Below are 23097 nucleotides of genomic sequence, written 5' to 3'. Positions count from 1 at the left end.
AAAGTTATTGCACATTATATTTTGCACTAGATGCACCTTAAGCAAGCATGCTCTTGCTCTTTGGGTCAATACCTGGGAAGCTGTATACCATTGTTGCAGCTTGTTATATGCCTTGATTGGGCTACTAGTGCGAGGGTTTTACAGCCATAGGTGTACAAATATTTATACTTCAGTATGACACTGCTGAAGCCGGAAGATGTGATGTACATTTTGCTTTCCAGAAGGAGGACGAGAAGATGCCTGCGTGGGATGTACTTATGTGATATTTTGAGAGAGAGGAATAAAAGAGGGATGAAGGACTAGAGAACAAATTGGGAGCTGGATAGTTTTTGTCAGTTACTTCAACAATTAAATTTATGCTCAGTGGATCAGAACAAAGTAGATTGGTTAATTTGGTTTAACAACAATGACAAATTGTTCACAGTGAATAACTGCTATAAAATGATGTTACAGCAAAATAGTCAGGGAATTCCAAACTGGGCTTGGAAGATGATTTGGAGAACTAAAGTACCTGTGAAAGCAGCCTTTTTGGGTTGGTTAGCAGCTATAGATGCTTGTCTAACCCAAAATAAGTTGCAGAGAAGAGGCTTCTCCTTGAGCAGTAGATGTTATCTTAGTAATGCAGAGGAGGAGACAGTGGAGCACCTTTTCTTACACTGCAGAGTCTCAAGACAATGCTGGGAACATTTTCTAAGGTAATACGACAGAAGATCTGTAACTTGTTGGAAATCTGGCAATGACAAGGAGTCAAGAGAAGTTTAAAGCAAATATGGAGGACCATTCCAATTTGTATTCTATGGACCATATGGTTGGAAAGGAACAAGGCCTCTTTGAAGGAAAGAGGCTACAGATTCCCAGAGTTAAAAACGAATGCATTAAAAAGTTGTACTTCTGGTGTTATAGTAGTAATATAGATAGGATGGATCAGTATTTGGAGTTTTTGCACTTCTTAGGGGACAATATGTAGTATGAACTAAGCAAGAGCTGCAGCTATCTTGTACTTTACTTCTGTTCCATCTTGGTACCAATTTTAATAATATCTTTACTTATCAAATAAAAAAAACGAATTTTTTCCTTGCCATTATTAAGAAAAGGGCTGGAAATGAATTTGTACCACAGAGGGCTTGTCTTTTGTTTTAAGTGAATCTCGGTGCACCCACGAGGTCCCTGTTAGTGTGGAATGATTGGATGTCTAAGTCGTACATTTTCTTATGCTATCACTTCCATTTTGGGAATTCCCCCCAACACCAATAAAATTGTTACTTTATTAAAAAATATGAGACTGTCTCTAGTTGGGATCATTTGTAAAAGCAGATGGGTTAAAGATCCTGTTTGAATACTAAGGATACCAACATTTTCAAACACAAAAACTAAAAAAGAAGCATTGAATTTTTTTGGAAGTTTTAGCACAAAGCGAAAATAAAGCACATGCTTTAAGAAAGAAAGGCGCAAACGAAGTGATAAAAAAATACATGTAATCCATAACAAATAATAAGAAAGGTAAAGATTATTAATGAGTACCAAGAAGGTACCGAAATAGTACGACCGAGAAGAAATTTTCCAGGAAGACAAAAGGTTTGGCCTAATACAGGAATATTGACAGTAAACACACAACAATTATTTGGGCGAAAATTGAAAAACCAAAATTTTTGGTGAAATTTGTGTAGTGCTGCCTTCTTCAAAACATTGCCCATGGGTAACGAGACGTAAGCCTTAGTGGCTTGGTGCCTGAACTAATCACTGTCTAAGTGAGGCAAAGTGCTCTACCTGTGTTGCACCTAGCTTCAGGGCTTAAGCTCACTTCAAACGAGCCTTTGATAGAACCATAGGGTATTATGCAGGTTTTTTGCTCTCTATTTAGCATTATCTTATCTCCAAAATTTGTCTAGTCAAAAAAGGGGAAAACAAGAAAACTAAGAATCATCTTTTATGAATTTAAAAGGCAAGGCATGGATTTCATGATATGTTTGTGTGAGCTGTTGTAATATTGCTTAGATGAGAGTTATTGTTTAGCCAATGCTACAACTCTAATTCTAGTTACCGTGGTGTGTTCCTTAATTAGACAAAAGTGGTATTGGAAACTTCTCTTATCAATTTATTTCTACCAGTCTGTAACCTATATCTTCATGAAAATATTTGGACACTGGATGCGAACTTTTTGACTGGTTATTTCTCTCTTCTGAAGCAGAAAGAAGAAAACCCAAAGTAAAAGAAGAAATTAACCACAATCAAGCCAAAAAAAATCTAAAAAACACATACATACTACGCGCGCGCTCGCACACACACATATATATCATGAATGCTTATCTTTCATGAGTTTGCGGATCGCTTCCAATTGTGCATTAGGAGATAAATTACAGGAACCCCTCAACATTAGGGGTGTGCATTCAATTTATCGATTCGATTTTGACCCTTATCGATAATTACTTATCGACTATTGATTTGTATATATGCTTATCGTTATCGTTTCAATAAGGTTTCGATTTTTTCGATTTCGATTTATCGATTTTTGGGGCTTATCGATTACACCAATAAGAAAATTTGTGGGATTTCACGACTTACTTACGATGCATCATTTGATCTTACAAATGCCTCGTGCTGATAATTCCGGGATTTTGGATTGATGAAGTCAAGAATTGCTTAAAGCCATTCTTGAATCGATGAAAGGGGAGCAAGCATCATCCAAGGAACGATGTCATACTTCATGACAAAATGTATGAAGTAACGAGCCCAGTTTTCACGCTTGAGGGCATGAGACCATATTCTGTCACCAACAAGAGGGGATCCAAAAGTTATACAGTATGGATAAACCAGGTTTTCATTTGGTCTTGTGCAACAATGTTCGAGACACCATCTGCCAAAATCGCAATAGGGCCACCCGACGAGTGCCCTGCAAACACTATCTGTTTTCCATCTGACATCGCCTTCTCCACCTAAAACGAATAGTTCCCATGAATCAACATTCAGTTTCCAAATTAAAGATTAACCTATGAAGGTTAATCTTTGTTAGTCTAAAGAGGAATCATCTTGAAGGATATTTGATAGGAATCAGTGTTTTAATTTGACTTGGGAACATATTCTTGGACATGAAGATATTTGATAGGGATTCCACGGAAAGTATATTAGGGACTTAGGGTAAAGGAAAGGGTATTATAGAATAAGGGTATATTTGTCTTTTTAGTATATCGATAAACCGATAACCGAAGAGGATAAAATCGAAATCGAAATCGATAATTCGATAAGGAAAATTTCAAAATCGAAATTGAAATCGATAAATCGATAAACCGATATCGATAAACCGATAACAAATAATCGATTCGATTTATCGATAAACCGATTCGAACGCACACCCCTACTCAACATGGACCGGATCGCTTCCAATGTACATTAGGAGATAAATTACAGGAACTCCAGTCCTGGCCTAGTTATCATTTTGATAGTAAACCTTAAACCACGGTCCTTTTCACAACCCTTTCATGCTTATCCAAATTTTAACGGGCTAACCGAGGACCACCGGTTAAGTTGCCTTAACCAAGGTTTATTAACAAAACTAATAACTGCCTGGGCTATATAGTTCCAACCTTCAGCACCATCGAGGTGACTCAGTTGTAGCTTAATAGCAAAGCATGTTTTTTTTTTGATTTGCACCGGGTGTCCGAGTCTCTAATAGCAAAGCATGTTTTATAGATAGCCTATAGATACTAAGTTTAACACTTAAGTTTTTAGCTTACCATTTAGGCTAAACAGTAAAAAGAATAAGTATATCAATAAACAAATTAAAATTTAATACCTGAGACCGTCGGGTTTTTGGCCAAGTGACCTTTTTTGATTTTTTCATTTAGAAGATTTACAATAGTAGAGAGAAGTTAGAGAGAAGGCAGAGCGTTGGCTAATGCCTGCCTCTCAAAAGAAATGAGGATCCTTATATAATGGATCTCTGTCAAAAACAAACAAAATTTAATAGTAAAATGGCCGACAAAATAATTACATTATGGCCGACAGGATAAAAAGAAAATTCTGTATTATTATAACCGGACAAACTACTTATAAAAGTAGATTCCCTTCAATAATGGAGGGGTTCGTTACTTTATTAAAGTTGCCTTCATTACCCCAATAATTTATCTTATGGGGCCTGCATGTCTTGGCTTTTCCTTTGTTGTCTTTTTTCGCATAAGATTTTTCTGCATTCTCCCTCAATTTTGCAAGGAATTCTTCAATTTCATCAATATTAACATCTGTGCTTGGACTGCTTTGAGCTTCTCCTGCTACACAGGTTTTTTCATCGGAAGTATTACCGATTGAGGTCATCGATACATCATCGCCGATTTCTGTTCTAAAATTTTTTGCCAAATCTTTCTTTATTTCTTCAAAATATGATGCAATAATTTCTTTTTTAGAGACCGCATCTTTCTTCATTTGAAGTCTTTTAGTAACAATTTCAAATGGACTTAATTTATCCGCTGCAACATCTGTTATCTCTTGTTTGGCATAAACTTCAATTTTTTCCTGAATTTCCTGAATTAATTCTTGGCCGAATAATTTTCCTTGCTGGTTTGGTTGGAGTAATTTACTCCAAAACTCATTATAAAAAATTCTGTGAAGATAGGGAATCCCCTCGTCGGTAGAACCAACTTGTACATCCCATTTCATTATCCAAGGAATTGAGAATTCTATGAAAAAATACATGGCTGCAATGGCATCATAAAAGATATTATCTTTTTGTAACGAAATGATTTTGGGAGATATATCTACCATTGAGTATATAAATTCTTAAATACTGGAGGAAGGATATCTAATGATGGCCCATATGATTTCCACCATTTAAAAAACCAATTGGGAATTTGTTGACTGTTCATATTAGAATAGATCTTAACGAACCACGAGTGTTTCCTATTAGGATTCTCGTATAGGAAAGTTTTATTAAAACTTTCTACGTAGTCCCAGTAATTGAATTTAACTGTGACTTTCTGGTCAGGATGAGTATATTTTCTATCCTTTAAGGTACTGATACCCCACTCATCTGAGGGTAATACCTTTTTTATAATTATCTTGGAAAAACTATAAGTTTTCTTTGTATTTGCAGGATAAAAATGCTGAATTTCAGCTGATCCTATAGTTGAGAGTATTATCTCATATTGCATCCTGTATTTATAAGCAGGAGTAGCATATGAAATTGTATCCAGATATCGAGTCATAAGCTGCCATGGATTATCCTTCCATTTCAGGTCGGATTGTTCTAAAAGAATTATTAATTCTTTCTTTTCCTTTTGGTTATAAACCTCAAGGTTCTCATGACTTTCCTCTGTTATTACTGAGGAATGTGTTGACACATTTGATGTACCTTCTTCTTTTCTGTATTTTATAAAATCCATGAAGTCTTTGTATAGAGAGTGTTCTGTACTACCACCTGGAATATCTGCTATATTAGCAGCTATCAATTGCTGGTTCCCCATTTGAGCGAGAATATTATTCCCTCTGCCATAGGAAGATGTTCTTCCTTTTCCTCTATTTCAGGGAGGTCTGTATGCAGGCCTCATATTCTGTACTAAACAAAGAACTGTGAGTTCAAATATTCTCTAGTAAGAAAATCAGGGAGAGTATTATCTGACCCTTTTTTGTAGACTATTTCAAAATCAAATAGGGCTAATCATGCTTGCCACCTTGCAAATATTTGTTTGGAAACATCATGTTTGAAATCTTTATTAAAAATAAATCTTGTTGCTTGGCAATCAGTTTTTATTAAAAACTTTTGATTATATAAATCAGTCTGGAATTTCATAACACATTTTACTATAGCAAGGATTTCCTTAGCTACAGTAGCATAATTTTTTTGGGAATTATTCCATTTTCTCGAATAAAATTCAACAAGGTATTCTTGTTTATCTATTGGGGAGCACTGTTTTAGTATTCCACCATACCCAATATCTGAGGCATCAGTTTCAACAACCTTTACCCAGGTAGGGTTAGCAAGAGTTAAACATGGAAGATTATTAACCTTCTGTTTAATTCTTTTGACTGATTCTGTATGACTATTAGTCCATGCTTTCAGATTCTTCTTCAATCTATCATAAAGAAGAGCAGTATCTTTAGCTAAATCCTTTATGAAAGGAGATATATAATTCAGGCTTCCTAAAAATCTTTGAAGCTGGGTCTTGTCAGTAATAATATTAGGAAATTTAGAAACAAATTCAATACTTCTGTTAATAGGAATAATTCTCCCTTTTTCTATGTTATGACCAAGAAATTTGATATTATTTTGGAAAATCATCATTTTTGGTTTGGATATTACTAAACCATTTTGGATAATAATTTTCTTGAATAAATCCAAATGTTTGAAATGTATTTCAATAGTCTTTGAAAATACTAAGATATCATCAATATAGACTATTATAAAGTCTGTATATGGTAAAAAAAATATCATTCATAATTTTCTGGAATTTTGATGGGGCATTTTTCAAACCAAAAGGCATAACATTCCACTCATATTGGCCCATTGGAACGTTAAAAGCCGTTTTATATCTATCATTTTCAGATATCTAAATTTGCCAATAACCTGATTTTAAATCAAATTTTGAAAATATTATGGCACCATGTAACCTATCCAGTAAATCTTTTTTATTGGGAATATGATATCTAATCCATTTCAAAACTTTGTTAAAAGGCTTATAATTAATAACCAATCTAGGAACTCCTCGTTCTTGTTCGGCATGTTTATTAACATAAAGAGCAGTACAAGACCATTTGGACTTAGAGGGTCTTATTAAACCCTTTTGCTGTAAGGAATCAATTTCCTTTTTGCATAACTCCAAATATTCAGAGTCCATTTGATAAGGTCGGACCTTGGTTGGAATATTATCCTCAGAAAAATCTTCTTCATAAGGAAGACTTATGATATACTTCTTCCTATTCCAAAACTGGTTTGGATGATCACCACAGATATGAGTAGAAAATTGGTTTTTTAGAAAATTATTTTTTTCTATTAATTTGGGATTTTTTAAATCATGCTCAATCATAAGAGAACAAATTTCATTTTTCAGAAAATCAATTTGTTTGATTTTTGAAGAAATATTATTGGAAATAATTTCATTTAAATATCGTTGAATCGGCTGAGTTATAAACTCAAAAGTAATTTCTTTTCCATTGTAAGTTCCAGTAAAACTTTTGTATCCCAATTTGTGAAAGGAATTATTTTATGAAAAAATGGGACACCTAGTATTACGTCATGAGCTATATCTTTTACTAAAACAAAACTTTCTGGTATACAGACATCCTGTTGGCAAATATAAGCCCTAGGTAGTTTATATGAAATACCCATTTGACCACCACTAGCATTTTTTAATCGATGAGTGGTTTTATGAAAATGTCTGGAAGGTATCACTTCTTCTTTTATACAGCTTAAATCTGTTCCACTATCAAATAAAACAGTAAATTCTTTTTTAAAATTATAATCAATTGAAAGAGTTATTTTTATTAAAAACTTTTGAGTAGTAAAATATTGGAATTTTTTGTAAAAATTCATCTTCAGCGTAATCAATAGCTCCTAGTAATTTACTAGCAGATTTGCCTTCAAATGTACTTGCACCAATATCGGTTTCAGTAATATTAGTACTGAATTCTTTATTAATCTGAGTGTCAAATTTTCTAATCTCAAAATTCTTTCATCCAAGGCTATATTAGAAGCCTTTAACTATGAGACTTCTTTCTTGAGATAATTAATCTCAATACTTAAATCTTGGATAGTAGCCAGTCTATCCGGCTGGGACTTATTCTTAATAAGTCTTCTGATTTCAGACATAGTGTAAGGCCCTTTTTGAGATGGACTTTCTTATACCTCTGTTCCTACTTCTGAATTTGTAGGAAATTTATCAATGATTTGGGACCTTAATTCAGGGTCTTTAATAACCCTTAATAGTTATAAAATACTATTGTTGGTTAAGACATTGATATTCAAGTCTTTGAACTGAGAATAAATATTATATAGATCATCATCAGTGTTACAACACTGTTTTGACCACTGTCCCTTATTTCAGGATTCTTGCTCATCTTCAGAAGATGAAATATAATCTTCTTTTTGAAGGACTCGTAAGTCTTCACTGGTCGATGAATATACTCATCCTGACCAGAAAGTCGCAGTTAAATTCAATTACTGGGACTACGTAGAAAGTTTTAATAAAACTTTCCTATACGAGAATCCTAATAGGAAACACTCGTGGTTCATTAAGATCTGTTCTAATATGAACAGTCAACAAATTCCCAATTGGTTTTTAAATGGTGGAAATCATATGGGTCATCATTAGATATCCTTCCTCCAGTATTTAAGAATTTATATACTCAATGGGTGGATATATCTTCCAAAATCATTTCGTTACAAAAAGATAATATCTTTTATGATGGCATTGCAGCCATGTATTTTTTCATAGAATTCTCAATTCCTTGGATAATGAAATGGGATGTACAAGTTGGTTCTACCGACGAGGGGATTCCCTGTCTTCACAGAATTTTTTATAATAAGTTTTGGAGTAAATTACTCCAACCAAACCAACAAGGAAAATTATTCGGCGAAGAATTAATTCAGGAAAAAATTGAAGTTTATGCCAAACAAGAGATAACAGATGTTGCAGTGGATAAATTAAGTCCATTTGAAATTGTTACTAAAAGACTTCAAATGAAGAAAGATGCGGTCTCTAAAAGAGAAATTATTGCATCATATTTTGAAGAAATAAAGAAAGATTTGGCAAAGAATTTTGGAACAGAAATCGGCGATGATGTATCGATGACCTCAATCGGTAATACTTCCGATGAAGAAACCTGTGTAGCAGGAGAAGCTCAAAGCAGTCCAAGCGCAGATGTTATAGCCCGTTTGGCCAAGCTGCAAAAATCAGCTTATTTTGAGAAGTGCTTTTTTTCAAAAGTGCTTTTCTCAAAAGTACTTTTGGTGAGAAGCAGTTTGTGTATGGCTAATTAGTTTGAAAAGCACTCCTAAACAACATTTAGTATTTTGCCAAGTTTTAAAAAATTGCTTCTAAGTGTATTTTTCTCAAAAGTGCTTCTCAAAAAAGTGCTTTTGGAGAGAAGCTACTCTTTTCTGCTTCTCCAAAACTGCTTCTGCTTCTCTTCAAAAGCATTTTTTTTCCTTCCAAAAGCTTGGCCAAACACCTCAATTTTTGGTTAAAAGTGCTTTTGGCAAAACAAAAAAAGCACTTTTGGCTAAAAAGAAGCTTGGCCAAACAGGCTATTAATATTGATGAAATTGAAGAATTCCTTGCAAAATTGAAGGAGAATGCAGAAGAATCTTCTGCGAAAAAAGACAACAAAGGAAAAGTTAAGACATGCAGGCCCCATAAGATAAATTATAGGGGAAATGAAGACAACTTTAATAAAGTAACGGACCCCTCCATTATTGAAGAGAATCTACTTTTATAAAGTAGTTTGTCCGGTTATAATAATACAGAATTTTCTTTTTATCCTGTCGGCCATAATGTAATTATTTTGTCGACCATTTTACTATTTAATTTTGTTTGTTTTTGACAGAGATCCATTATATAAGGATTCTCATTTCTTTCGAGAGGCAGGCATTAGCCAACGCTCTCCCTTCTCTCTAACTTCTCTCTACTATTGTAAAGAACCACTCTGTAATCTTCTAAATTAAAAAATCAAAAAAGGTCACTTGGCCAAAAACCTGACGGTCTCAGGTATTAAATTTTAATTTGTTTATTTATATACTTATTCTTTTTACTGTTTAGCCTAAATGATAGGCTAAAAACTTAAAGTGTTAAACTTAGTATCCATAGGCCATCTACAAAACATGCTTTGCTATTAAGCTACAACTGAGTCACCCCGATGATGCTGAAGGTTGGAACTATATAGCCCAGACAGTTATTAGTTTTGTTAATAAACCTTGGTTAAGGTAATTTAATCGGTGGTCCTCGGTTAACCCGTTAAAGCTTGGATAGGCAGGAAAGGGTTGTGAGGAGGACCGTGGTTTAAGGTTTACTATCAAAATGATAACTAGGCCAGGACTGGAGTTCCTGTAATTTATCTCCTAATGCACATTGGAAGCGATCCGGTGCATATATATATATATATATATATATATATATATATATATATATATATATATACTAGTATCTATGAACGTGCGTTGCACGTTAATAATGGCACGTGATGATTTAAACATTTATTTATACGAAGGAATAATGAAATTTTATTAATGAGAATTTTTTTATATATAATAATACAACAATTATCTAAATGCCGAAAAATATTATTACATTAGCATAATACATGAATTTAAAATAAAAGTACATTATCAAAACTTACACAAATGATTAATTTTGTCATGTTAGTTAGATAATTACATATTATAGTTTAAAAATATTTAATGTGATGGTATCTCAACGGATACTTCTTTGTGGACAATATTTTTTTGTGTATGTTTCCTCCTAATGCGCTAGTTGCTCTCCCTTAACTAGAAATATTGTTGTCGATCTTGATATCCCTCTTGAAAGTGCAACATACAGTTATTCGTGCAAGAAAACATATTGTGATAAATATAGTCCAATATTTAGGATGTTTGTCTTTGTACTTTATTTATTATATTTGCAAAACATAAACATACTAAAATTATTTTCACACAAATTTAAAACAATATTCCTTAGTTTCGGAAGACGAAAGTTGAATTCAGGGATAAGAATATACTTAGAAACACACTAACCAATATCATAATTTTTGCATGTATGACATTATTGTCAAAACTTCTATATATTATCTGTGTGCTATTACATTGACTACTCGGCTTATCTAAGTTTTTCAGTAGCATGACAGTTATATTTTTCTTCCAAATTAACCTATATACAATAGAAGATCAATTTTAACTTAGTCTATTATAAACTTGACCACAAAAATGTATGGTTTAAGGTCATTTCGTATTAAAGTATTTAAGTATTATTCTTGGTAGTAATTATTGGTATCATTTTCTACTAAGTCAAAAACTGAAAAATATTTTATTTTTACTATAACATTTTGCAACCATCATTTTATTTAGTTTATCAACATATTCATTTCTGCTAGCTAACATATATTTTTTTAATTTTATTATGTGACTTGCACAAATTGCATTTTAATCTAATGATAAAAATATTTCTCTTATTAAATGCACTATTATTACCATTGGGATTAGTAACCAAGTGTTTAGGAAGAACCAAATCATCTTTTATTAAATGCTCTTCTTCGTTTCCGACACGAAGCAAGAAGACACTGAATATTGGATCTATTCTTACTTTATATTTCTTATCAGTTGAATTTTTTTCGTTTGAGGCCAGAAGTATAACTTTGACAAGCTAGCTTTTACAGTCTCTGCTTTTGTCGATTTTGGAACTACTGGTAGTACTTGACAGAAATCACCTCCCAAACCATTAATTTTTCATCAAACGATTCATTAATATCCAATATATCTCTAGAACTCCGCTTAATTATTTCGATCGTTTGACACTTACCCATAAGTCTTTCATCCCTTATTATCAATTTTGCTTTCCTTTTAAATTTATCACCATTGCTCTGCTTTGATATATTTGTGATGGTTATATAAGTTGTTTGAAGAGGTATATCAAATCTAAAGTGGTTGGTATCACAATAAAATCGTTGTTGCTACACCACTTTCTACTATTAACACTGTCATGCCTCTTGATATGATATTTTCAAGTAATACATGACATAAAAATATTATTTCGATTCCGCCGGAGGCATCTATAAAGAATAATCACGTTATACCAGAGTCGACTCTTTATAATATGGTCTTGAAAACTTGTTCTTGTTTAGATTTTAACTTTGATTGTGCTTCCTTAGACACTTGTATAGCATTTTGATTCTTATTAATATACTAACCTTTTTACTTTGCGTGTAACGCTCTTTTTATGGAATACATTTATGTGCCCAAAGATTCTTTTTAACTTGAATAAGAATTTTATTCATATGATGAATTGGATTCTCTTGCTAAATAATTAATTCAAAGATTTAATTATTTGGTTTTAACATAAAAAATAATTTATTATATGTTGATTCAGATCTTAATATTAGTTCATCTTTTGTTTTGAATATTTAATCTTAGTATAATTTAATCCACCATAAATTTTATTTTCAAAGAGTAAAAGATTGATATGGCATTTCACTTTTAGATCTTTATGTTTGTAGAATCATTAGTGGTATTGACTATCACCAACCATTTTTTTTCTCTTTCTCACACATTTATATTCTTAAATTTTTTCTTAGTTGTTGTTTAATAATTGTATTTTTCAATATTACAAAAATTAATTAAAAAATATTATTTGAGTAAGGAAAATAGTTCAAATATAATATAAAAATATATTATAGTGGGGGTGTTTTTTCTTCTTCTCAATTTTAACTCTTTATGCATTCCATTTAATTTTACTTTTATTTTTTCTTCGTATTGGAGATTATGTAGTGGTAATGTATTGCCAATACGGAGGATTCTTATGAAATTGATTTTATTAAACCTTCATACATATTTTTAATAAGAATTTAATAGACAAAATTTTATTAATTTTAAATATTAAAAATTAGCATAAAAAGTATTGTAGTCCAAAAAATAGGTTATTACAGTTATGTCCTTTCCCTATGAGTTCTTCCAATTAAGAAATATAGAGTTATAACTATATTCGGACTCAAAATTTGTTCCTCTGTTATTGCTGGAACCAAATTGTAAACATTATCACGTGGATAAGTGAATGAGTCAAATTCATTGTTAGACTTCACTCACGAAAATAACGACAAGTCCTTTTGCATTTAATTTGAAGGTAGTGTGAGTAGTAACCTAAAACTAATAGGATTATAATGCTAATATCTATAATTCCGGTTATGACCTTTTATTATGTGTTATTATGCTTAATATTATAAGGTTATTTTTGTAAACCGACATTGTATTCATGCTTTTATAATAATAATAATATATATATATATATATATATATATCATGAATGCTTCTCCTTCATGAGTTTGCATGGTATTCAACCCATAGTCCATTATCCATACCTGAAATCAGAGATTGAAGAGAGGTTGGAGCAGCATATAGTCATTATTCTCTCCTGCTGGTTCGTAGTTGATTTTGGAGACACATTGATGGGGTAGACTGTAGAGGGAGAAACAGAGGAGGACAGGGGCACAGCTAAGAAGGGAGAATAATGCCTGAAGAGTTAGCAAGGTTAACTGATAAGCAATGCAAGAGAGGATGCTCTGCAGTAGAACTAGCTTGTGCTTGCTATGAAAACTTTCAATCCCTCAGTATCGTTTTACCTTCTGCTCTATTAATTCATTTTCCTTCTCTTTTCTTGATGCTTTAACTGCGTAAAATTTTCTGATAGAATTGCTGCTCTGTTGTTAAGGCAATTAACTTCCGTTCTTTTCCTGTAGCTTCATTGACAGCTCTTTTTAAACACATTGAGACTGTTGATGAGCAGATGTCTGATGATAATCTCCGTGAAAGGACATTAGTTTTTATAAAAGACAAGGTAATAAGGTCAATATTTTTTCTGTGGAAGAATGCCCATTTTGCAAGTCCTATGTATTCTAGTTGGCTGCATGACTTTGTTGCAGGTATTTCCTCTAAAAGCTGAGCTCCTCAAGCCTCCAGAACAAATGGAAAGGCACATTACCGATCTGATTAAAAAGGTAATTACATATTCTACTCCTGTTCTTTCTGTCCCATAGGGAGTGATGAGGAGATTGTTCAGTAATTTTGACTTGCTTCCCTTCAGAAGCTTTGCTTCTTCTACCGTCCGCCAGTTCCTGTGGTATCTTGTAGAGAAATACTACATGCAATGTGATTGTTCTCACCTAGAATACGGGGATTATTGTGATACCAGTGAAGAAAATTGCCTAGATAATAAATGCCGTATGTTCTAGATGATTAGAACGCAAGAAAATTAATTTTCTTGGGAAAGGTAACAGTGAGAATGCAAGAAGATTAATTGCATCCCATTGCAGAGTCTACAAGATGTGACAGGAGCAGAATTTAAGATGTTCATGGATTTTCTGAAAAGTTTGAGCATATTTGGAGATAAAGCTCCTGCAGAGCGTGTGCAAGAACTGATTGAGATCATTGCAGGCCAAGCTGATCTAGATGCACAATTCAATGTAAGTGTTCGGTTGGCCATTTAGAATGTTGTAGAGATTTCTGGTTTCCTGTTCTTCTCAGTCAAAAAGCTCTCACTAGGGTGGTTGGTTGGTTGTTTTAGTCTACTGATGTTTTTGCCTTAGTTACTGAAAGTATTGGTTATTTGAATCTCTAGAACCAACAGTTGGATGCTCAAAACTTTACACTTCGTTTAGTTGGTTTCTGTTTTAGCAATTTCACCCCAAGGTGAAAATGTTTACAATCTGCTATTGGGATGAAACTATAAATTCAACACATTGGAGAAGACCCATCCCGGAATTCACACATCAAATCAACCGAACTAGTTCAAATTTTCCAAAAGTATTAGAGCTAAACTCAATCTGATTGAAAACTTTAATTAATAAAACTGATCTAAACCTAAATACATGAGAATTGCTTCAATGTTAATTTTAATCAGTATTATCAAATGCTAAAATGCACTGTGGTCTGTTGGGGCTTTATGAGCAAAACGCAAATAAAGCGTGGGCTTTAATGAAAAAGGTGGAAAAGAAGAAAAAAGTGTATATGTATGTGTGTGTGCATGTGCAATAATTAAAGTATAATAATTTAAAGCACCAATAACAGTTATATGGAAAAAGAACTTAAAATATTAAAATATTAACTGATTAGCATCGCCTCTTTAAGATAACACTCACGGTTATTAGACAAATGTATGGTGATTGCGCTGAAGCGCCCATTAAGCCAGGCGAAGAGCTCAGTCCGTCTTGCCTAGGTGCACTTTAAGCGAGCTTTTGACAATATTGATTATGATTGTGAGCTTTTGATCTTAAGCATATAGATTTCTCTATCTATCTGCTTTCCTGGCATGTAGTGCTTAAAGCACTACAGGATGGAACCTCTGAAACTACTGGATTGCTAAAGTCAGTATCCTAAATGTGATGTACATCGTAATTCGTACATCACATGTATCAACGGAAATCACATGTCGTCTTGAAAGAATTAGATTTCTGTTCTATATTCTCCATCTTGTTTTCCCTGAGTCTGAACTCCTAGTCTGAGTAAACTTCAGTACCATCTGTGGGCTTGTTGATCTGCAGTGCAGCTGAAGAATTCCTGCTACATTCATCATCTGAATTGCTTTAATATTGCAGGTTTCAGATGGAGACCATATTGCTAGATTGATAGTCTGTTTGTTTATGGCTATTCCATTTTTTGAGGTTTGTCCTTATCTGGATACTTCATTATTTTTTTCAGTAGCGACTACAACTTTTCATGCCTAACTGATTTCTACATTTCATGCAGAGGGGTGCCTCAAATAGCAAATTTCTAAACTATTTGAATAAGCATATTTTCCCAGTATTTGACAAGGTAATGCCTGATTTCCTCGTACCGTAGCATAGTTGATTCAGTTTCCTTACCTGCTATGAAATAGCAGCTGTCACATTTGGTTTTATTTTGGTGCTCAAAACATATTTATTTTTTGTTTCAAATAAGGAGATAGTTTGTCAAAGAAGAATGTAAAGAGACAATCTTTCTAAATTTCTTTTCCATTGTTGCTATTAATTTGTTCTTTTGGTAGTTCCAAAAGTTGCTCTAACCTATCTTTGTCATCAGCTTCCTGAAGAACGGAAGGTAGACCTGCTCAAAAACCTTGCAGAGAGCGCACCTTACACAACTCCTCAAGACTCGAGACAGATCCTTCCCTCTGTTGTTCAACTCTTAAAGGCAAGTATTTAGTTTTCCTCGCCTGTATGCCAGTCTATTAGTTCTGGTTAGAAGCACCTTTATGCGTGCAGAAAATCATAGGGCCGATAAACTTCTATACATTCTAAAAGTTTTTCCTGCATCTGCATATAGCACCTTAACTCTACCTTATATTATTCCATGAACAAGGTGAAACCTTTTGAGTTTGAACTACTTCGTGAAAGATTAACCTTTTCAATTAATCATTTTCCTTATCAAACTTTTTTTGCTCTTTTAGAAATATATGCCTCGTCGAAAAGCGGGAGAAGAGATGAACTTTTCTTATGTTGAGTGTTTGCTGTATACTTTTCACCATTTAGCACACAAGGTATGTCCTCTTTCCCTTGTATACATATTCTGTATCTGCAAGTTGGGTTCTCACCACTTCTTTGTTGTCGGATAGGCGCCAAATGCCACCAATAGCTTATGTGGTTACAAGATTGTGACTGGACAACCATCTGACAGGCTTGGGGAAGACTTCTCGGAGAATTACAAAGAGTTCACAGAGAGGTAGTTTGCTAGTCTAACTTCTTATTTTTTGCTCTCGAATATATCATCCTGCGCTTAGTGCATATATATCAGGTAATATTCTTGAAACATTTTTATTTGTTAGCGAGTCAAATGCACACTGTTTTTGCGTAGTAGCAAATTTGTTACCATTGGTTACTGCATCGAAAGTAAGAATGTTGTTGCCAAGACAACAACAACAACAACAACCCAGTAAAATCCCACTAGTGGGGTCTGGGGAGGGTAGTGTGTACGCAGACCTTACCCCTAACCCGAAGGAGTAGAGAGGCTGTTTCCGGAAGACCCTCGGCGTCGTTGCTAGGACAGAGTTATAAACAAACTTTGTCAGGACTAAACGGTTGTAATGTTGGAATGTATCTTGACTTTTGATAGTTAAACTGCATACTATCGATAAAGTGGTTCAATTGCAGTAGATCATAGTGTGATTTGGTTAGTTATCAATTAATGTAAGAAGAAATAACTTACTGAAAAAAGCTTGATCCTATTGTGCCCCTTCTTTCTCAATGGAGCTTCATTAGCTTTCTTGAGTTGTAGTCAAGACATGCGCTCCAGATAGTGCTCATAGTTATTGGAGGGGCAAGGTGCAAAAATGAATAGATGAGACTAGCAATGACCTAGGAAAAAGAGAATGCACAATTTTATGAAGCACATCGTTAGCAAGAGATAAAGCATGGGTTCAGTTTTGGACGGGGCTAATGTTAAGTTTTGGAAAGACAGGTGGCTAGGGGATTCAACTCTGCAAAATGACTTTCCAAACCTCTATCAAATAGTGAGCAGACCTGATTCAACTATCTCTCGTAATAGAGCAGGCAATTCTTGGTTTCCAATCCTCAGAAGAAATTGGGTGAATTACTTAGCCTTCTGGAACAATTGGAGAAATGCATGGTCAATGAGCAGCTTCCGGATAAACTCATCTGGGGAACAAGTATAAAGGGATATACACAATGAGAGCAGGAGGATACCTACACAATATCAGCCAAAATGAAACGGTAGACAATTGGCCTTGGAAGCTCATCTGGTAAACAAAATTAACCCCCAAAGTTACATGTCATAGCTGGACTGCATTGAAGGAAGCGTGCCTCACTCAAGATAATCTCTGCAAAAGGAGTATTCCCATAGTTAAATAGATGCTACATGTGCCAGTAGGATTTTGAAACAAACAGACATCTATTTTTGCATTGTCCAGTTGCTACAGATATCTGGAACATGTTCCTTTCAGTTTTCGGACTCAGCTGGGTGATGCCAACGAGTATTAAAGATGCTTATTGTAGTGGGAGTCTAAAGAAAGTTGGTAAATCCATCAGCAAAATCTGGAAAATGATTCCTGGAGTATTTTTTGGGCTATTTGGGCAGAAAGGAATATAAGGTGTTTTGATGGTTTAGCAACTCCAAATTACTCCTTGAAGACTAATTGTATAATTTTGTTATGTAGCCGGAGTAACCTCTCCCCTATTAGCTCCCCCAATTTATCTTTGGATTTTGTCAGCTCCCTAACCCTAAAATAGGACCATCTGTATAGAGTTAACATATCATCTTTTGTATTAGCACCTGGACAGTGCTCTTTTGCATCTTCTTGATGCTTTTTAGATATCTCTTACTTCATCAAAAAGCATGGGTTCAGCATATGTTTTCTATTCATAATGGTTTTAGCAAGTATGGAGGAGGAAAAAGAAGAGGAAGATGAGACTAGCAATGACCTAGGAAAAGGAGAATAGCACTTGAGGGTTGGGAGGAAAAGAGGAGTGTGCGAAGCTGGAGAACATACCTGAATGGATGGTGAAAAAGCTGAGGGGAGAGTGAGAGGGGGATAGAGAGAGAGTTGAGTTGAGTGGATGAGAGGCGTCCTAGAGGTTTCTGTCGTTTCCTATGCTAAATCAATCATTATGTATGCTTTCTTTATTTTTCCTTTTCGTTGATCCTACATCACAATTTTGCCATAACATCATAAACTCAATCAAGAAAGTAACAAAAACCATTCCCAATAAATAATCCAAAAACACAAAGAAACGATGAGACTAGTGAAGTGTACCTTTTCCCTAAGCAAGCTATCGGAACCTCAGTGCGCTGCAAAATGTGGTTGGCTCTAGGTGTTCAGGGAACTGATTGGATTCTGTCAGTGACTTTGTCAAACTCATATGTTGGAACTTGGAAGACTTTTATCCTTATAACTTACTTCACTTGCAAGCTTTCTTTGAGTCGAGGGTCTATCGGAAACGGCCTCTCTACCTTCACAAGGTAGCGGTAAGGTCTGCTTACACACTACCCTCCCCAAACCCCACTTATGGGATTATACTGGGTTTGTTGTTGTTGTTGTAGCTTAGAGCCTGTTTAGCCAAGCTTCTAGGAGGCTAAAAGTACTTTTTTGGAAATTAAAGGTGTTTGGCCAAAACAAAGAAGTGCTTTTGAGTACTAGCAGAAGCAATTTTTTTTTTTTTACTTTTGGGAAGTAAGCTACAAATTCTAGCTTCTTCCAAGAAACAGAAGCAGAACCAGAAAATTAATTTTTTCAAGAGAAAAATATCCTTTCCAAAAAATTACATATCTCAAATTATCCCTCATTAATTTAAATTTTTTCTTTTTCTTTTTTGTTTCTACCATCCATTTCTTCATTTTTCTTATTTCCATCATTTTTTATTCTTCTCGTATTCTTCTTTGGAATAATTTCTCTATGATTAATATATCTCTTTTTTATGTAGGATTTATATAGTAAATTTTTAATTTATTCCACTGTTACTAAAAGGTAAGTTTTATAGAGCAGTGGTTAGGCCTGCCATGTTATATGGAACTGAATGTTGGTCAGTAAAGACTCACACATCCAGAAGATGAAAGTAGCAGAGATGAGGATGTTGAGGTGGATGTGCGAGCATACAAGGATGGATAAGATTAGGAATGAAGATATTCGAGAGAAGGTGGGCGTGGCCCCCCTGGAGGACAAGATGCGGGAAGTAAGACTCAGATGGTTCGGGCACATTCAGAGGAGGAGCACTGATGCACCGGTGAGGAGGTGTGAGCGACTGGCTGTAGTGGGCACGCGGAGAGGTAGAGGGCGACCTAAGAAGTATTGGGGAGAGGTGATCAGACAGGACATGGCGCGACTTAGGATTACTGAGGACATGGCCCTTGACAGGGAATTATGGAGGTCGAGCATTAAGGTTGTAGGTTAGGGGAAAGTGTGAATATTTCTACAGCACAATAGAGTGAGAATAGCCAGTTAGGAGTTAGACTAAGAATGTCATTGGTCGTCTATTGATGCAGGGCTTTACCTGCTAGTTTTACTATACCAGTCATCTATTTCGTATTTCGTATTCTGTATTTCATATCTCTTATATTGCTGTTATTTTATTATGCATTTTTATGGTACTAATATATCGGCTCCTGTTGCTTTTTTGAGCCGAGGATCTCCTGGAAACAGCCTCTCTACCCTTCGGGGTAGGGGTAAGGTCTGGGTACATATTACCTTCCCCAGACCCCACTTGTGGGATTATACTGGGTCGTTGTTGTTGTTGTTGTTGTTGTTGATGTATATTAATATGTTAGAATCGTCATGTAAAGAATAAGTAATACCATTTACCAATATGATATCTTGGGATAACTATACTTTATATTGATTAAAATCTTTAAATATATACTTTTACTTTATGTTTTATAAATTCAATTCTCTTGTACAAATAATACTAATTGTAAATTGAACATTTATTGTCCTTTACGTATGTCAAAGTACTTGTTAGAAAGATTGGCCAAACACAATTTTCTTATCAAATATTGCACAATGCACGTCTAAAATGAATTGGCCAAACACAAACTACTATTCTCCAAAAGTACTTTTTCCGAAAGCACTTTTGAAAATTAGCAGTTTTTGGCAGCTTGGCCAAACGGGGTCTTACTGTGCTTGCAATCATGTAAGTCTTGATTTTACTTTCATCCTTGGTATTTGATTCAGGTTAAATTGTTTTGAAGAGCTTGCTAAGGCTGCCATTAAGAAATTGACTCAGGGGATGGCGGAGCACAGTAAAGCACTTGCTGCTGCTAAATCTGATGAAGAAAAGGAAAAACTCGTGAGTGCATTCTCCAGGTTTTAACAGATTGTTCTTAAAATGCTACTTAATGGTGCACTATTTGAGCAGTAAAATCTTTTTGGTTCTGCAGAAGGCTCAAAAGCAGAATGCTACTACAGGGCTGAGGACTTGCAATAATATACTGTCTATGGCTCAGGTAAGCAAACTGAATTTTAAGATACAGACACACATTTTAAATTTGCATATGCGAGTGAACCAATTATAATCTTTGATAATTCAGCCACTACATGCAAAAACACCTTCATTCATCGGGGACAAAAAAATCAACCTTTCATGGAAGGAAGTTGTGAAATCTACAGCACCATCAACAGCAAGTTCAACTGGGTATGTTTTTGTTTGAACTTCAGAAAGATGATGTGGTTACACTAGTTTATATAACTTTTCTGGTATCATAATTAATATTTTTGCATGGACAATCAACTGGCTGATAGGTGAAATATATCATATTAGTGAAATGAGATGTTGAATATAAATCCCATCCCTGCTTTAGTATTACATTGATTTGGATTCAATAGATAATTTATTGCTATTCTTTTCTACGTCTCTTAGGAATAGTGATACATCTCAAACCAAAGGTTCCATTGTTAATGGTCAATGTAGATATGAAAGCTTTCTTCCTTCAGCCCATGCATAGTGGCTCAACCCACTTTCATTCAGATAGGTTTCCAGTTTCAGCACATCTATCAATGGTCTTAAAAGCTAGCTTCTAGCCCCACAATAAACCTCCTGTTATTATGGAATTCTATGTTTTCTTTTGCTTGGTTTCTTGGTATCCAATAGGATACACGGTTCAGTCATCTGAAAACATTTTACATTTGTTCATGATTTTGGTCATGCTAAACTATTCCAGCTCTATTTATAGAGAGCACAAAGACATGACCCAAGAAATAGACAAGTACAAAAATAAAGGTTTTCTTGCTTTACTGTTTGTCTATCATCTCTAGATGCTTTTTTGGTCTTGAATGTTAACTGTTTAAACATAGATTTTCTGGGTTACCCCTGTTATTTGTTATTTACTGACTTGTATTGCTAGTTGTTTACTTCAAAGTTTCGTTTGGAAGACTTCGTAACAGCGGTTTATGCTCTTTTAGGACGTTCACTAGTTATCCTTTCATATGCTTTCTCATCTTACATAGTTTGTCTATTTCTTTATCACCAGAGTCAAACGGCCTGCTGGTGCAATTAATGGTTCAAGTAGTTATGCGCCAAAGAAGGGCCGGGGAGGTGGTAGCATGCCGAACCAGTTTGTTGACAGGGGTTTTCAAGGTCTGTCATATGGAGGGAGAAGTACAAGAGGTAGAGGCAGGGGACGGGGTTTCCGCGGAAGGGGAAGGGGAAGGGGATATCACTAGCCCAGGTCTGACCTCAGTGTTATCTGCGAAACACTTTTCTGTGAACTAAAAGATGCAGAGACGTTGGATTTCGTCTTAGAGATGCAATTTTGAGAAGTAGTCAGATGCTTTGCGGATTGGGAAGCGTAGTTGATTTCGTACATGTGATGATGTGGTTTGTCAGTTTTGATGTGGCAGTCTGAAACTGATCTTTCTCAAGATATTCTCACAAAGCGGCACTTGATCCGACCAACCTTTGGTGGCAAAGAAAACGAAAAGAAAATATAGTGACAAGATTCTAATGGATCATTTGTAGTATTGTATTTGTAATTTTCATTTGGGAGACATTGTTTCTTGTTTAATTTTGTGATTTTCATTTGGGAGACAGTTGTTTAATTTATTATTGTCCTCGTTTTAATACCCTGTGTATTTAAACATTTTTTAGCATGCCTAAATCCAGTTTAACAGTTTTTTTCAGTGACGTTTGACTATGTATCCAAGGTTAGTTTTTATTTCTTTAACCTGAATAATTGATCATTCCATAATGCGCACCCTGAAATTGTAGTATCTTTGCACTTGCTAAAGAAAATGCACATTTTTTCTTTTAAGTAAACTCAAGAAAGATCATAACAATTTTTAAGAGGGAATTAGCAATTTGTCTTGTTTTGAACATTCCCCTGGCTTTGTTTCCTCGTGAACTTTCATTTTAGTTACATTGAACGGTGAAAACATATGTTGTCAAACCCGAAGGATCATTATAATTATGAACTAGACCAGCATTAGGGGTGTACAAAAAAAATTGATATATCACACCAAACTGATAATCCGAGTCAAATCGGAAAAAAAAAATTCCATTGTGGTTTGGCTTGACTTGGTTGGTTTGGTATTGGAACAGAAAACCCGACCATGATTGGTTTGGTCTGGTTCTAACTAAAGAAAGTCAAACCGAAATCAAACGAACCCGATAGTACATTTATACAAGTTTTAAAAATATTTTATACATATAAATATTTATTGTAATGTAATTTATAAATATTTTTTAAACTTTTTCACAATTTCATCTTTTAATGTATTATTTCAAGTTTGGACTTAACATTCTTGAATGATGACAAATTTTATAGCCCATAAATGTAGTAACTCAAACAAAGTTCAAATCAATATTAATGCTAACAAAAGAAACTCAATTCAACACTAGGAATGATGATAGTGTTGGATGTCCATTTTTTAGTTTACATTGGTTTATAATGAGAATGCATAACTTAGTTTATTATTTCTTTAGTGCTTAGTTATG

The 23097-nt window shown here is 34.4% G+C and overlaps 1 protein-coding gene across 2 annotated transcripts in view; it reads left to right on the top strand.

The window, feature by feature from the left end:
- LOC104229394 (apoptosis inhibitor 5-like protein API5) overlaps positions 1-22285 on the top strand; it is a 32204-nt gene extending 9919 nt beyond the window's left edge. For both annotated transcript variants that reach the window (XM_009782037.2, XM_009782036.2), the window contains exons 5-16: positions 13426-13523; positions 13609-13683; positions 13999-14148; positions 15280-15345; positions 15431-15496; positions 15743-15853; positions 16110-16199; positions 16275-16381; positions 20340-20454; positions 20546-20611; positions 20696-20799; positions 21635-22285. In XM_009782037.2, coding sequence (XP_009780339.1) covers positions 13426-13523; positions 13609-13683; positions 13999-14148; positions 15280-15345; positions 15431-15496; positions 15743-15853; positions 16110-16199; positions 16275-16381; positions 20340-20454; positions 20546-20611; positions 20696-20799; positions 21635-21827 — 1241 coding nt within the window. In that variant the 3' untranslated portion in view covers positions 21828-22285. The remainder of the gene's footprint in view (positions 1-13425; positions 13524-13608; positions 13684-13998; positions 14149-15279; positions 15346-15430; positions 15497-15742; positions 15854-16109; positions 16200-16274; positions 16382-20339; positions 20455-20545; positions 20612-20695; positions 20800-21634) is intronic.
- Positions 22286-23097: the final 812 nt, after the last annotated feature.

This window comes from Nicotiana sylvestris, chromosome 8, assembly GCF_000393655.2.
Source record: "Nicotiana sylvestris chromosome 8, ASM39365v2, whole genome shotgun sequence".
NCBI classification, from domain to species: domain Eukaryota; kingdom Viridiplantae; phylum Streptophyta; class Magnoliopsida; order Solanales; family Solanaceae; genus Nicotiana; species Nicotiana sylvestris.
The sequence above is the reverse complement of the archived record's forward strand: the minus strand, read 5'-3'. Positions and strand labels throughout refer to the sequence as shown.